The sequence below is a fragment of the Malaclemys terrapin genome, chromosome 10 (assembly GCF_027887155.1).
Source record: "Malaclemys terrapin pileata isolate rMalTer1 chromosome 10, rMalTer1.hap1, whole genome shotgun sequence".
NCBI classification, from domain to species: Eukaryota; Metazoa; Chordata; order Testudines; family Emydidae; genus Malaclemys; species Malaclemys terrapin.
In genome coordinates, this window is record NC_071514.1 from 47,069,348 (window position 1) to 47,086,191 (window position 16,844).

At 48.7% G+C, this 16,844-nt stretch overlaps 1 protein-coding gene and 1 pseudogene across 1 annotated transcript; both read right to left on the bottom strand.

The window, feature by feature from the left end:
- Positions 1-1,609: 1,609 nt before the first annotated feature.
- LOC128844632 (zona pellucida sperm-binding protein 3-like) lies at positions 1,610-6,019 on the bottom strand. The gene is made up of 9 exons (XM_054042527.1): positions 5,594-6,019; positions 4,146-4,264; positions 3,961-4,064; positions 3,339-3,516; positions 3,123-3,243; positions 2,940-3,031; positions 2,105-2,250; positions 1,844-1,951; positions 1,610-1,767 (listed from the first exon to the last, which is right to left on the bottom strand). Exons 1-9 carry the CDS (start codon positions 5,999-6,001, stop codon positions 1,679-1,681), a joined length of 1,365 nt encoding a protein of 454 aa, XP_053898502.1. The 5' UTR covers positions 6,002-6,019; the 3' UTR covers positions 1,610-1,678.
- A 2,305-nt stretch (positions 6,020-8,324) lies between these two features.
- Positions 8,325-16,280, bottom strand: LOC128844497 (zona pellucida sperm-binding protein 3-like; annotated as a pseudogene).
- Between the last annotated feature and the right edge of the window lie 564 nt (positions 16,281-16,844).

Genomic DNA, 16,844 nt, shown 5'->3' on the forward strand with positions numbered 1-16,844 from the left:
CTCCCCTTTTCACATCATCACTCCATTTGCTGCTAGGTCAGGATCAGAGGGACTCTAAATAGACGTAATTCCCATGGGGAAGGGGTAGATGAGAGGAGCTAAGGGCTATGTAAGAGGTGGTCTGTTAAAGTTGCCTCCACCTCTATTTTGACTTTCCAGCTTCTTGCATCTTCTCAGCATTAGTGGCACTAGTGCACATGTCCTTATACAGCAGGAGAGCACATCAAAGGCAGTCTGAGTGATCACAAGTGGACCCACAGTCTAAAAGAGATCATAAAGACCAGCATCATGTTTCAGTATAGAGTGGTGAGGGGGGCAGTAGGAGAGTGAGTTCAGTTTGGCCTGTTAGCTAATCAAGATCACGCTAGGGTTGACTTTGGCTCACAGGAACTTTTTCTGCTATGAAGTGCTCTTGTTCCATGACCTCCAGCCCTCTTTCCCCACAAGGTGGCAATGGAGGACAGGATTTCCCTTCTCACACTCACTTTCTACAGCTTAGTAAGAACAGCTTTAGCACCTTCCAGTTTGCAACTGCCCCAACCCAAGGCTAATCAAACAGTTCTAGTAGTTACACACTGGCACTTCAGAGAGCTTGCTGGGGTAGGGAAGGAAGAAGCAATCGGTCTGTTTCAGACCACTTCCTTCCCCCAGTTACAGTGGATCACAAGTTTAGTTGAGACAACAAGCTGATGCAGTTGAAAAAAAGGGGGCACAAACCAGAGGGGTGTCATAGGTAAGATACATCACTCAGCTCAGCTTTGATGATGCCCCAGCTGGAGTATGGTGGCCAGTTCTGGAAAGATGTGTATGAGTTAGAGAGTTCAGAGCTATGAAAGAGTTAGAAAAGCTGGCCATGGAGGAAGGGTTAGAAAGTTGCACATGTTCAGGCTTGAGAAAAAGACAACCGAGGGAGCACTTGATAAGTCCTCTTTATAACAGCCTGTAGCCAATTTGAAGACAAGGATCAATTGTTCTTGCCCTATGTTTGATGGATGTAGAGACATAATAGGCTTCAGGTGCAACAAGGGAGATTTAGGTTATTTATTAGGAAATACTTTCTAGCTGTAAGGGAAGTTAAGCTCTGGCACAAGCTTCCAAGAAGCTGTAGAATTCCCATTGCTGGAGGTTTTTAGGAACAGATTGGACAAACCCCTATCAGAGATGGTCTAAGTTTACTTCTGCCTCAGCCAGGGGCATGCGCAAAAGAGACTAGATGACTTCTTAGAGGTCCCTTCCAGCCCTACATTTTGTTTATTGCTACATGGATGTGCAGCAGGGAGAGACTTAGGGCAGTTGATATAGTTGGTTCTCATTAGTATGAAGATACCCCTGTTAGCAATGCTTGGGATAAATTACGTGTATTTATAGTAGGCCAGGTTTCAGAGCCCCTGCAGAACGAACACTCTCTCTCACTGATGGCCAGGTATTAGGAATCTCCATTACCTGCTCACACCATTTTTTACCCCTCTCAGGGGTAGTTTCATCATTAAAAGAGCATGCCTCCCCCCAGCCCAATCCACAGCAGAGTTCATTCTCCTCCCAGCTACAGAGGAAGAATTCAGCATTAGCACAGAATCCCATTGTCATGCTTTATTAGAGAAGTCACAAGAGTAAAGCCAAGGAAGCAAACAGTCACTTTTGTTGCCTAAGAGAACAATTAAGGCAAGAAAGGCTTGAGCTACAGCCACAGCCATGGAAACCAGGCCAGAGCTATGGCCGCTGCCATGGAAACCAGGCCCACCTTTATGCCCTGTACTTCTGCAGCACCTGTGGAGAGACAATAAGGCCATTAGAACTGAAACCATGGGCATTTCAGCCATGTCACAGCTTGCAGCTGCCTTACCCTGTGGTGCTTCCAGTTGATGTTCTAAGAGACCCTTTGAGCCTTGATTAAGGATGAACAATGGTCCAACCACAACATCAGCCTGATCTTCTCTCCCCCAGGAGTCACCTGGATGGAGAATGGAAGAGAAACTCACCAGTAACACCTTAGACACTGGATTTGGGATGGAGCCCCATAGGAATGGCCAGAGCTGAACCTCACAGTTTGAAGTATTTGTGTGTATTATATCTATCTATCTATATTTAACACACCAGACCTTACCATGCCTGCAGGGCACATCTCTCTGGAAGCGCCTCCCTGACCATCTGTCCAGAGGGCTCACGCTCCTGGACTGTCCTCCAACCAGCCCACAGTTCCCAGTCTCACAGCAGCTGCAGATCTGTCTGGTGCCTTCCACTGGAGACCAGCTGGAATAGAAAGAGCACGATTACCCATTTATTTCCCCCTCCCCCCCCCCCCCCCCCCCAGACCAAGTAACTGCTGTAGACAGGATTCCCCACCACAGCTTCCTGAATTAAGTGAACACAGAAAAACTGGTACTGAAGGGAGCCTAGGGTGAAGGTTTTCTAGATCAGCAATGCAAATCCTGCATAGAGGATTCTCCAGCCACCCCACAAAAGTGATCTTGACCCTAGGAGCAGTTACCCAACTCCTAAGAGCACATCACATGTCAGAGGTGTAATTCCAGTGACTGATGTCACAGCTGACCTATATCAGTCATATCCTTAGTGCACAGGCAGCATCCTTCACCCCAGGGCCCCCAGCCCAACAGTCCCTGGACCCAGGGCCAGCTTTAGCAAGTGCGGTGCCCGATTCGTGGGGCTTGTACTCACCAGGTGGCGCATGCTGAGTCTTCGGCGACACTTTGGATTGCTGCGCTCCAGCCAGGGGAGGGAGGCCGCGGGGCTTGCCGCGCTCCGGCCGGGGGAGGGAAGCCGATTCGGGGGAAACCGGCCTAAAGCTGGCCCTGCCTGGACCAAACTACTTCCTATATTCAGAGTGTAAGCATGAGCCCTGCCTCTGGATCCAAGCCATGCAGTAGGTCAGATCTCCACTTTCTCATCAAATGCTAGTGTTTTGTGCTCCAGCTACTCACATGTTGCCTGCTTTGTTGAAGGAACAAGCCTTGTTCAAGGCATCTGGGGCTTGCTCAGCTGCGGTGACTTTCAGATGGCAGGTGATATAGATCTGGAGGGAAAGGGGAATAGAGGAGTTAGGAGCACACAAGGGGACACCAACATCTGCTTAGTCTGGGTTTAGGGGGGAGGAACAATCTCACCAAGTCACTGGCATCTCCTGCAAACCTGAACACATCCACCATGAACTGCAGTGTGTCCTGCCTGGGTCTGGGGGATACAAAGGCTGAGGTGGTGTCATCTGATCTCCCATCCACTAGGCAGCTAGACACAAGAGTCATAGTCAATAAGGTGCTAACCATGTATAGATCCTCACCAGCTACAGTAAATATCCTCTAGAAGAAGGCCCCAGCCCTTACCCATTGAAGTCAATGACAGCATAGCGGGGAGAGGAGTCCCTGTCTGGGCCCAAGGTGGCCACACAGCTGTCCACAAAGAGCCTCAAAGCCACATGGTTCCCAGTGCGGACATCAGCTTGGATATGCATGACCTCTCCCAGCTGGAATCCATTGGAGGGTCTCTCCGCGCTCCAGTCATCTGCAAGGCAAGTTCACCCTGAGCACCACAGGCAGATGGTATGGTTTCCTATAGACCCCTAGCTCCTGGGCCAACATGGAGAGGAGTCATTGCCCTTGGAGGAGGAGATGCAAAGGGTCTGGATGGAAAACAGGCAGATAAGAGCTGCAGGTGGGAATGCAAGCTAGTGGGATATCCCCATAGGAGAGAAGCCTCAAAGGTAATCATACTGGGGACAAGAGAAGCTGGCTGGGAAACACTGCATGGTCTGTGGATTATTCTGGCTCTGCCATCCAAGTCTCCTTCCTGAAGTATGGGGTCAGTGGCCAGTGTCAAGAGCTGCCCAGCTTTGTACTGAGTCCTAGTGCTCCAGGAAAGCTCCCAACCCCTTTGAAGCTAGAGAGTGGGTCCAATGTAACAGCTATTGGCATGTCTGACTAGAGGGTAACAGGACCTCCCACTTACCATTCATCAGGCGCAGAGAGAAATCCAGCTTCTCTTCTGCAGACAGGGTAGAGCTGAATGGCACCCACGTTGGCTTGATGGCTCTGCTGCTCACATTGTCCTTCCTGGGAGAGGTAGGCCCAGTGATTAAGACGGACCCCAGAATGGCCATTAAGTGCAAGGACAAGATTAGAGTCTCACCTCACCTGGGATAGTGACACTCAACAGGAATCACAGCTGCACTGGTTCTCTGGATCACTGGGTTGCTGGCAGGGGTTGGGTTGTAGAACAGGCTTGTACTGTAGACTAGGGAGTTTGGTGTCATCTGGGAAGAGGCAGATGTTGAAAGGCTCACAGTAAGATTGGCATTTCCCCTCTGCTTTAGAGGGGTTTAATGAAGAGCATTCACAATATCCCCATCTTTCCAACCTGCTCAGTTACATGTTTAACATTTTGTACATGAGGCAGGTATCAGGAAGTGAAGGGTCAACTGGAGAGGTGACTGAAGGGGAATTTAGAAGGCATCTAAGCTGAATGAATTCACACTGTGGGGGCCTCTTGGACATACATTGATGCCAGCTTAGACTCAGTCACACATTGGCACAGACAGAAAGGAAGGTAGGGTAAAGGGCATGTTTGAATCCTACAGCAAGTTCTGCCCCCACCCCATACAAGCCTTAGTGATCACTGACCCAGACATTTGAGTCTCTTTGTGCTGCTAAGACTTGAGAGGACAGTAAATTTTAAGCTTTGTTATTTGTTAGAGATGAATTGAGCCAATGCAAGGCTCGTGCACTAGATACGCCCTATTTTGAGGGCTTTAGTCAGACATAGTGATGAATTTTGCCCCAGCAGTAAGTTGTTAGTAACTATAGTATATTAAGGCTCACAATGAGAGAGCAGAAACAAAACCACAGCTGAGGTAACTAATCAATGGCTCAAATTGGAAGTGGTCCAGCAGAGCTATGCAAAAACTAGAATTTGCATCCCACCAGAGATTTTGCATTTTTGAAGGAGTTTTGTTCCTTACTGGAAGGATCACAAACCTCTTATCTATATCTGCTCATCAGCAGATCTCAAAGCACATTACAAAGGAAGCAGCTATCATTCCTTAGCCTCAGTGTAGATAGGGAAACTGAGGCACAGAGCAGGGAAAGTGACTTGCCCTTCACCACCCAGTAGGTGAGAGTCCTACTCCAGCACCACTCTGCCTTCCAGATTGGGAATAGTTAGTGAATTTGCAGGTCATCCTTGTCAGCATAGGCCTCACACAAGGAGACCAGGAAGTAGACCAACGAGAGATTTGATACCAGTCACTACAAACTATCTTCTCTCTAGAAGGATTCCCTCCCCACAGCCTTTCCTCCCATATTTTGGAGAGCACAATAGAACAGCTTACCATGCTTCTGTACAATCTACGTTCCCATTGGCTCAGACAGGACTTACAGCCAGGCCCTGAGATACCCACAGCTGCACACCACCCACAGTCATCAGGTCACAACACAGAGCTAACAGTTCTTTCAGATACTGCACAGAATACTTCACATATGTCTAGAACACCAGATGTAGAATTATACATACAAAATAGAGGAGTGGGCGCTCTTGACACCTCCCACCCCAACATAGCAAGAGGAGGCTTCTGAGGGATGCTTACCTGCAAGGTGCTGCCACATTCATGGAGCCCAGCTGCAAAGGTCACTGTGTTCTCTGCAGCATTAAGGGACGTGTACTGGCAGGCAGCCGAGCCAAGGCTCAGGTCAGTAGCTTTGATCAGTTGCCCCGTCCCAAACAGATCCCTGTGCACAGTGATCACCATCTGAGCCTCCTCACACTGCACCATGACAGGCCGCAGCAGGGACACAGTCCTGAGCTGGGATGCATCAACCCGAGCCCAGGGGTAGAGCTGGGCAAGAGAGGGCACATGGGCTTCTCTGCGAGGTGGCTCAGCCCTGGGGGTGGGTCTCCAGATGGCTGAGTCACTCCTAGAGAAATCCCAGGGATTGAAACAGGTCACCCCACCAACTGCCCAGCACAAGAGGGCAAAGCCCAGGCTGTACCTCATTCTACCTGCCTGCAGCAAACCTAGCCTGGAGGGAAACTGCTACTCTGGGGTCCTTTATACCCTGACCTAAAGCCAGCTCCCAGCTGCCCAGATAATTAACACTCTCCCTTAGACTGCAGGCAGCCGGGGCCCAATCACAGCCACTGCCCTGACCCTGAGGCAGGGAAAACAGTGAGAATCAGACCCAGCTGGCCATCAGTGGCCTGCTCTCTAAACTGTCCAAGGTAACAAAAATCCCACGCTGCCTGTTACACACAATTGTTTATAGATGGAATCGGAAGTTGGAGACAAATAGGCAGGTGCACACTGGACTGTTTGGGTGAAAAGAATGGTGATAAGGAGTGTTCAAGGCTCCTGGTGAAGTCATGGCTTGATATGACAAGCTGAAGGGTTCCAGCAGTGGGAGTTGGGTGCATCCTGGGAGCAGGATAGAATGGAAGGAGTGAACTTCATCATCGTGGCTGCCCCCACCCCCATCTCCTGGGACCCACCACCACATCCCTGGGCCTTCCTGATCCTGAGAGACATCCTGACTAGATTTCAGAGGGGTAGCCGTGTTAGTCTGTATCAGCAAAAACAATGCGGAGTCCTTGTGGCACCTTAGAGACTAAAAAATTTATTTGGGCATAAGATTTCGTAGGCTATAACCCACTTCATCAGATGCATAGAGTGGAAAATACAGTAGGCAGATATAAATACACAGCACATGAAAAGATGGCCTTACCGAATAGGGGGGTCAGTGCTAATGAGGCCAATTCAATTATGGTGGATGTGGCCCATTCTCAACAGTTGACAAGAAGGTGTAAGTATCAACAGAGGGAAAATTATTTTTATAGTGGCCCAGCCTGTCACTGACTAGACAGGCCCAGAGAGGGATCTCCTGGCAATCACCACAAACACCTGGACCATGATACTTGGGTTCCTGATGTCACCCCATCCTTCGTGCCCTTTTCCTTCCCCACCTTATTGCTTCGCTTTCCTCTATTTAATCAGAATCTGGCATATGTGGCTGAGGCAACTCTACCTTTGCAACATACTGCTGTAAACCAGCTAAAGCACTGCCCTAAAGAGCCTGCTGCTGGTATGAGTTTGCCAGGTCTCAGAGTGGCTGATCAGACTGTGTGCTGGGCCTGTGTTTCTCCAGCAGGGAGGCTGCCAATGAGAGCCAGACACTGCAATTTCTCTCTTTGCTGTCCTATCTCTGCCTTTCTGTGGGGGTTGGCTTCAGGGAAGCGGGGTTTGACTTGTAACAGCAGCAGCACCCTACTTCAAGTTACTGCTTGTCTTTCCCCCAGAGAGTTACCACCAGCTTTAATCCCACCTGCAGACTGATAGCGAGGACTTCCCTATGAACTCTCTCTGCAGCTAAAGGGAATGGGGAAGATTGTTAAACCGAAAGCCATTTAATACTTGACATTCCAAATGCTTTAACTGCTTTTCCCTTTATCACTAATAATGTGTTAAAAAGATTCTCAGTGGTGGTTGTTACAGGGGGAGCTAGCAGGAATAATTTTACCTAAACCCCAGATGCTGACCTGTTTAATATTATAATAACCAAGGGTTTATTAACATCATCCCATGTTGGGCCCAAGACAGTACCCTTTTCAACACAACTCCTCCTTCATGTTTTGGGAAGTTGCTGGGGAGTTTTAGGAAGAGAGTGGCAAAAGACCTCTGGGGTATGTGGATGATACCTATCATTTGGGAGCTAGATTAAGTCTTTGTAAGCAAACTCCTCATCTTGCATTGGAGAATTCTTCCCTTCACCTACTGTTGTCTACATTGCAAGTTAGAGTGGCTTAACTGGGTTGCTCAGGGGTGCAGACTTTTCACATCAGTGAGTGACGTAGCTGGCTTGACTTAAGTTTTTAGGGTAGATCAGGCCTTACCATAAACCTGAACTGACAGAGCAGATTCTGCAGAGTGCTGAACACTCTATACATGCCATAGGCCAGTAACAGGGGCCTGCTCCCTAGTTTTGCATATGTTGCTTCAGTTATTTGCAGCTATTCCCACAACAGAAGAGGAATGTTACATGCCTGTGCCCACTCTGCGTTAGTCCTTTTACAGTAGCTGCCACCACTGCTAGAGCAACTGTGGAATAAGTGCTAGGGAGAGTTGTAGGTGTTATTGTATTCCTTGTTGGCTTAGGGTAGAGACCTGGAGCAGGGTTGCACCTATACTGCCTGAAGTCCAGGGGAGAGATGTCTTCAAGGGGCATTCAGCAAGCACTGCATCCAAAGTATCCTGATACAAGACCAGCTGTTATCTCTACCCTCCCAGTCTGTTGGGGTGAGACCTGGCAAGCTACTGTCCCCACTATTCAGGATCCCTTGATGAAGGGCCCAGAGCACCTGAGTATTACACAACAGAGAGAGTCTTAAGAGGTAAGAGAAGGAGCTTGACTCCTAACTGGAGTAGATGGAAGGGACTGTAGCATACATGCCTGCCCCATAGAAAGACAGCAGGGCAGGGAGGGGGCGCCCTATGCTTAGAGAGGATGGAAGTTTGCTGTACTCCCTTCCCAAGCAAACCAAGAGGGGTAGGAGTGAGGGAAGAGCATCTAGGCCTCCATTTGGGCTGAAAGAGGCAGGCTCAGGCACATTGCCTGCCTATCTCCACCCCCTCCTCATGAGGGTTTCACAGACTATTTACCAGTGGCAGCCAGGTGCTTGACCATTGTGCTTCCCCAGGCAGGCAAAGCCCTCCCCAGCTTCAGTCATCTCATTTGTGTCTAACTCCTGTGTAGCCCATGCATGGTTAGTAGGCAGTGACTGGAGCTGGGTCAGTCTGACATCCCGGAGAATGAGGCACGGTAGCACATGGCTGCTGGGCCATTAGCACTTGGAAGAGTGTCAACATTCCAAGGAGCAGGGCTGGCTCTAGCGTTTTTGCCGCCTTAAGCAGCAAAAAAAAAAAAAAAAAAAAGCTGTGATCGCGATCGGCAGCAGCTCTACTGCCGCTTCATTCTACGGCAGCAATTCAGCGGCAGGTCATTCGCTCTGAGAGGGAGTGACAGCCTCGCCGCCAAATTGCCACCGAACGGCCGGATGTGCCACCCCCCTCTTCATTGGCCGCCCTACGCACCTGCTTGCTACGCTGGTGCCTGGAACCGGCCCTGCCAAGGAGGCTGTTGAAGGTCTCTCCCTCACTCCTCCTAATGGCAGGCACTGGATCTGCCCCCCAGAGCAAGAAAAGTTGTACTGAGTGATAAGTCAGCACTCAGGACCCTTTTCAACCTTCTCCAGCTTCTATTAGTCACAAAAATATTTTCCTCCCACCAATTTTGGCCCAGACAATCCAGCCACAGACCCCAGTCAAGCTGGGTTTACTCTTTATTGTACAGATTTGCACATCATACACAGACCAGGCAGTGGAGTCAGGGTCGGAGCTACCATTTAGGCAAACTAGGCGGTTGCCTAGGGCGCCAAGATTTGGGGGCGCCAAAAAGCAGTGCCTCCATTTTTTTTTTACAGCATTCCTACCCCCCTTCCCCGAGCGCGCGGTCGCCGCTCCACTTCTCCCGCCTCCCAGGCTTGCAGCGCCAATCAGCTGTTTGGCACCGCAAGCCTGGGTGGGGAGGAGAATTAGAGCGGGGGCGGCGTGCTCAGGGAGTAGGCGGAGCAGAGGTGAGCTGGGGTGAGGAGCTGCTGCACGGCTCCCTGGAAGGGGAGCTGCCGTGGGGGGGGCGGCTCGGGGGGGGGAGCTGCCGCAGGGCTGGGGGTGGTGCAAGGTGGAAGTTTCGTCTAGGGCGCAAAACTTCCTTGCACCGGCCCTGAGTGGAGTTATTCTACTTCCTGCATATGGTCAAAGTTAGCAGGGCAGCAAGGGACAGAACTACATCCAGAGCCACAACAGCCCATCACAGTGTAATTGCAGGCTCCTCTCATGTACCTGGAGGAGGAGACCATGGGTGGAAGGTTAGAACTAGAACCATCAGCTTCCCACTCAGCAGCCTCCATACTCTGTAGTGCCATCTTTGCTGCCTCTGTTTGAAACCTTGAGCCTTCAGCTGCATTAAGGATGAACAAGGGTCCAACAGCAACATCAGCCTCTGCTTCCCTGTATTGAAAGGGGCTGAACCCCCTCCCCACACACACACCCCCCACAACCCGTTAATAGCAAATTAGATGCACCAGTTCCAAAGTGGGATGATGATCCAAGGAACAGAACTGACCCAACTCTGCTGGAATAGGGGTTTCTATCCCATGCACTAAACAATGCAATGCATGCATTGTACAGAGAACCTACCATGCCAGGGGGTAGGGGGACGGACGGACACATCTCTCTGGAAGCACCTCGCTGGCCAGCTGGCCAGAGGGTTCACTCTACCAGCCTGTCCTCTAACCAGCCCACACAGTTCCCAGTCTCACAGCAGCTGCAGATGTCTCTGGTGCCTTCCACTGGAAGCCAACTGTAACAAAGAGAAGATAGTTATTTATAGTAGCAAGTTATTGTGCAGCCCTTCAGTGCTTTATTACCTTTTTCCTACTAGACTTCTCCACGTGAATACATGTTTTAAGTTGTCACTATCAGAAACTACATTGTCTCGAGCATTGCCCATTTGTCTGGTCAGTTATAAACCCTCTCATATCCAAATACTTCTTGGCCAATTCCTAAGATAGAAAGTGTACAAGAATATTGAATTTTGCAACATCTGGAAGGGGAACAGATTCAGACTAGCCAAAGGTTATACTCTAGCCACTCACATGTTGCCTGCTTTGTTGAAGGAACAAATCTTGTTCTTGGAATCTGGGGCTTGCTCAGCTGCAGTGACTTTCAGATAGCAGGTGATATAAATCTGGAGGGGAAGTGGGAATAGAGTCATTTCAGGGACAGAGTCTTAACAGCCCTATTAGGTGTTGACAGAGAGTGGGGGAAGGCATCTTACCAAATTTCTTGCATCTCCTGCAAACCTGAACACATCCACCATGAACTGCAGTGTGTCCTGTCTGGACCTGGGGGATATGAAGGCTGAGGGGATGTCACCTGATCTCCCATCCACCAGGCAGCTAGACACAAGAGTCAAGGGTCAGTAAGATGCCCAGCAAGCATAGTTCCTTACCAGTGATGGCAGTAAATATCCTCAGGAAGGGACACCTCAGCTCTTACCCATTGAAGTCAATGACAGCATAGCAGGGGGAGGAGTCCCTGTCTGGGCTCAGAGTGGCCACACAGCACCTCAAAGCCACATGGTTCCCAGTGCTGACATCAGCTTGGATAGGCATGACTTCCCCAAGCTGGAATCCATTGGATGGTCTTTCAGTGCTCCAGTCCTCTGCAAGGCAAGCTCTCCATGAGCACCACAGGCAGCATATGGAGCCCCTCTGGAATCTTTATGCCCCCTTCTCCATGCTCTCATTTAATCATCAGGATTAGGTTTTCGGTGGGTGGAAGCTTAGCTCCTGTTGCAGCGTACAGTCCAGCACCCACATGGATCTGTGGAGAGGAGCTGGTTGACACAAGCAGGAATTACCGCCCTGACACATAAGGGGGACCTTGCTGAGTGCCTCAGCTTGCCTGAGGAGCTACACTGCAGTCAGATTACCCAAACGTGGGAACTTGGGCTGTGTCCTTCACCACCCTCCACTGACAGCCCCTAGGGGGAAGGAGAGGGCTGTGTGACAAACACTTCCCCACAGGCACATGGCTCACTTGGCAATCATTGGTGCATCCAAATCATGACTCCAGGAGGCCCCTGTGCAAAGGAACCACCACCTACCATTCCTCAGGGAACAACTCAGCCTCTCCTCCACAGACAGGGTAGACCTGAAGGAGACCCAAGTTAGCTTGATGGCTTTGCTGCTCACATTGTTCTTCCTGGGAGAGGAGGAAACCTCAAATGCTCAACCTGCTCCCAGAACAGGGACTAGATGCGAGTGATAGGGACAGAGCATCTCAGACACTCACCTGGAATAGTGACACTCAATAGGGATCACAGTTGGACTGGGTCTCAGGATCACTGGGTTGCTGGCAGGGGTGGGGTTGTAGGACAGGCTTGTGCTGCAGACCAGGGAGTCTGGGTTCTGGAGAAAGGCAGACACTGGCGTTATTACATGAAAACAAGACTGCCAAGGTTCGATGGGCTGATTCATATGAAATTAGAAGTTCAAGGCTTTGGACAGTGCTAAGATTCCAACGATTCTTTAGTGAGAGCCAAGGGGGACATAGGAGGAAGAGCTGGTATCCCAGAGTGATTGTTTAGGACAGAAGAGTTACCAATACACAGATATAGCCTGACACTCAGTGAGAATAGCCTGCAGAAGGAGAGAGAGAGTGGGGAGCAGAAGAGAAACTACTAACAAGCTTGTTTTCATTATTGCTCCTGAGCACTAGTTCTTCTGTGCAAGCCATCAGTGCTTTTGCTGCAGGCTGGGTGGGATTGAGAGGTAACTGTAGAAATAGTCCGGGGGGAGAGGGGTGTCACATTTTGGGAGCTGGTCAGAAAATTTCTAGCAAGTATTGTCAACAAAACATACAGTTTCAAAGCCTATGCATTTTGCAGAGACACTGTGATTTTGACAGGAAAGATACCAGAGGTCTAAGAGAGGCTTGGCAAATAAATCAAAGCCTGGCCTTTTCCATCTGACAATTCAATTTCACAGCAACAGTCAAAGGCTGTGTTTTGTTAGTGCCAATGCGGAAAGATGGTGACATTTCAAAACCTCAGGAGTTGTTACTCTCCATCCAACACTAGCTGAGAGATTTCTTGTCTGTATGCAGGTGAGGGAAGAGTTCTCATTCTAGCTCCATTCTTATGGAGACACAGCCCAACACAACTGACTTCCTGCTTGTTTTGTAGTGCAGCATATGGCCCTCTAAACTCAGACAGAAAACCAACACCCAGGAACTGCAGCTAGGCCTCCAAGGGGGGAAGACAAGACATACTCCACCCAAGTGGTGGTGCCATTCTCAAGGCAGAAAGAGCTTGGGAGAAGACTTGAATCAAGATACATAGCACAAAATTGGACCTCCCTTCAGTCCAGACCCCACCATCCAAAATGGAGATAGGCCACTAGTCTCTGCAGCCACCCCCCTCCATACACCCTCCTCCTTACAAGGTAAGCAGAGCTACTACAGGTACACCCCCTCAGAACGGGACTGTTTGTAAGTAGAGCTTCTCTCTTCCACAAGAAAAACTTAGATAGCCAAGGCTACAAAGTCAACCCCACAGATACAGGGACTCCAGATGGTTAATGGAGGCACCATAAGGCCAATGCAGGATGGGCAAGTGTTAGTCAAACCCATTGCGGGGACAGTATTCGGGTCAGATAGGACAGGGCCCCTCATCTGACCCACTGTGATTTGTGCAGGGATTTATGCCTCCTGGCAGTCAGTGTCCTACAGCCTTTGGGAAGTTCCTGTGGCGATCTAGACAATTAGTGGTGAAAGTCTCCAATTTGGACAATAAATATGATGTGTGCATAGAGTTAATAGTCTCTTCCCTGACTGCCTAATCCAGGCCAACATTTAGGGCCTGGCTACACTGTGGAATAAGGTGTGTTCTTAACAGAGTAGGCCATGATTTTGGATGAATAATTTGTGTGCCAGAACATGCCAATTCCATTGATTCACACCTATGTGTGAATTTGACATCAATTTCATGACTAGTTTTGGCCAAAATACTGGGGGACCTTCTGTGCTATTCCCAAATGTCCAGAGGAGGAGATGCTATGTCCTTTATACCCTCTATTCCAGTGGTTAGAGCACTCACCTGGTATGTGGAAGGTTAATTCCAGATATGGAAAGGGGATTTGAATTTGGGTCTCCTACATTGAAAGAAAGTGTCCAATTACTGGGCTCTTCCCCTGTTAATCTCTCCTGTTGAAGCTGTTCTACTGTTCATAAATACTTGACTAGTCATTGGGCCAGAGGGTAAATGGAAGACTGATTCTCCAGCCTGGTGGTTAGGGCAGTTCTTTGGAATGAGGGAGAGCTCTGTTCACATCCTTCAGAAACCAGAATAAAGGGTCCCTGTTATTTGCGAGGGGGATCAGCCCTGGGAGTGGGTCTCCAGGTGGCTGAGTCACTCCTAGAGAAATCCTAGGGCCCAATTACACCCACTGCCCAGGCCCGGGAGCAGGGAAATAAAGAATGGGAATCTGTGCCACCTGGGCCAGTTCCCACTTTTACAAGGGGAAGTTCCTGGCATGCAGGAGGGAGTTTTAGGCAATTCAATGGCAAAAAACTATGTTACAGTAGATTTATGTTGTTTGGGGGGGTCGGTCATCCCAGGCAGAGTGTGAATTTAAGCAAAACTAAAATTTCTGAAACCCCAGGAAATGCACAACTCTCCCCTCCTTTCTGCAATGCCCCAATATACCTTTACTCTGCCAACCCCACAGTTGCTGAAATGTACAAGTCTTCACCTCCTTTTACAACCCATTCACTCTCAATCACAGAGAACTTTTAGCAAGCAATGTGAGGTATTAAATCTTTATTGCACAGATGTACAAGTGTTTGGACTAGTAACATTAACAGTGGGGTGTTCACCAAAGGCAGTGATGTCGGCACATTCCCTTAAACTACCCAGGCAAGGATAAAGTGGCTGCAAAGAAACCCTCTCATGGGTTTTTTCTTTATTGGTACGTAAAGCTAAGATTTCGTTATGGTTATTTTTAGTAAAAGTCACAGAGAGGTCACGGGCAACAAACAAAAATTCATGGGAACCCGTGACCTGTCTGTGACTTTACTAAAAATAACCAGGGGGCAGGATTAGGTGGGGTGAGGTCTGACAGGCCGAGCCCCCAGCTCTAGCAGCCACAATGGGACACGCAGCTCTGGCTCCAGAGCTGGCTGCAGCTGCGGGGCAGAGGCACACAAACCCAGCTCCAGCCAAAGCCACAGGCACGCAGCCCCAGCCACAGCGCCGCATGGCCCTGGGAAGCTACGAGGGGGGCACATGGCCCCGGCCGCAGCCCCTGGCAGAAGCCACAGACTGTGAACATGTCCTTATACCACTCTCAATTTGGCTCCCCAATGATTTAAGGGGTGACATGCACTACCTTGGGTAAAACTGGACTGACTGAGGCTATTTTAAACCCACATCACATCAATAGTTTGATCACTAGCTCTGCACAACAACAAAAACCCTAAAAACCTTTTGGATTTTTTCTTGGGGGAGGGGAAGAGGGAAGGACTAATATCTGCACAATCCATAGCTCAAATGACCCCAAATTTGGGTCACCAACCCTACCCTGGATTCCCCCTAGTCACAGCAAATTTCAAAGTAATCTGACCAAGTATGTCGATTTTATAAGGTCAACCTTATAAGCAAAAACAGAAGTTGTGACGCAACCTTAACTATTGTGGGGCTGCCGAGCCACTGTTATTAGATTCAAATCTCTAATGTGGATTATAAATGTCATTTGTGTGTGTTTTTCAGCAGTCGTTTAATAGATCCATAGGTGTCCAGGCCAGAACAGACCCCTGTGGTCACCCCATCAGACCTCTGTAGGACAGTCCTGAATTAATTCCTGTTTGAACTAGAGTACATGGTTTAGAAAACTATCCCATTTTGATTTTAAAATGGCCAGTGATGGAGAATCTAAAGCCCAGGCCAGGTGTGGATGTAGCGAATCACTGCACTCTGCTGGGATACCAGGCAGCACAGCTTGTTAGTCAATGGGCCAGAGAGAACTCCAGGACCTTTGGGATTGTCAGCTTGGGCACCCAAACATCGAGGGCCCCAAGCCTCAAGTTCTCTGTGCTTTAGCTATCTGTGAAATGGAGATACAGATACCCACCAGCTTCAGGAAGTGTTTGGAGCACTATGGCTCAAGAGGATCTGTATGCATTCAAAATGGTATCACCTGTATCTTCCCAATGTCACCTGTCAAGCAAGATGTAGGAGGGTTAAAGAGCTGACTGTGAATCACTGGGCTCCAAGGGGTGAGGCATTGGTCTGGGATGCAGCAGGCCAGGGTTTTCACTCCATTTCTAATAACAGCTGGCTCTGTGAGACATGCAATAAGATGTTTACAAACTGTCCTATCTATATAATACTGATAATTATTAGACATGGCTTTTTCACTTCACTCTTTTATAGTACCGGTCAAATAAACGTCCTACCTAATTTACAAGATCTAATGGGATCACAGTCCAATGAGTTACAGTTTGGTCATAGAACAGAGTTTACAATGGGGACCCTGGCCCAGATTATCAAAGGCATTTAGGCACCTAACTTTCACTAATTTCAATGGGAGTTAGGCACCGAAATACCTTTGGGGCTCTGGGCTCCTGTTCTTACCCCTTGTCCATCCACGGTAACAATAACCATTCTCAGCACTTCACATGTCAAGGTGCTTTCTCAACTAACTAATCACTGATTTTTGAAATTTCTCATGTTTGTTTTTCATTCTTTGTTTGTCGATCCTAAAAATACTTCAAATACCAGTCTGAATCTCACCATCTCTCCCAGCTGTTCTGGTGACCAGCCTGTGAGGCAACACGGATTTGTCTTTTACCTCTGCATTTTGAATGGAGCTGAAATTCACTCAGCTGTTTATATTTAACAAAAACATTACTTCCATTTATGATTGTCACATCACACCCATATTCCTCACAGAAATATACTTATGATATGAATATGGCATAACTAAATTGTATTTGATGTAAGATGGGTCTTGTGAGATATCATTGGAAAGGTTATGATTTACCAAATATGATTATCCTGTTTGTATGCATGTATCATTGCTGTATCTGAAGTTAGGAATATAAGATCTGTATCAATTGCAAAAGTGTTTGCATCTGGGAAACACCCACCAGACAGTAGGCAATCAGCCAGAATGGGCCATTGGGAACAACAATAAGACTTTGAAGATACTAATCTCCCACCTTCCTG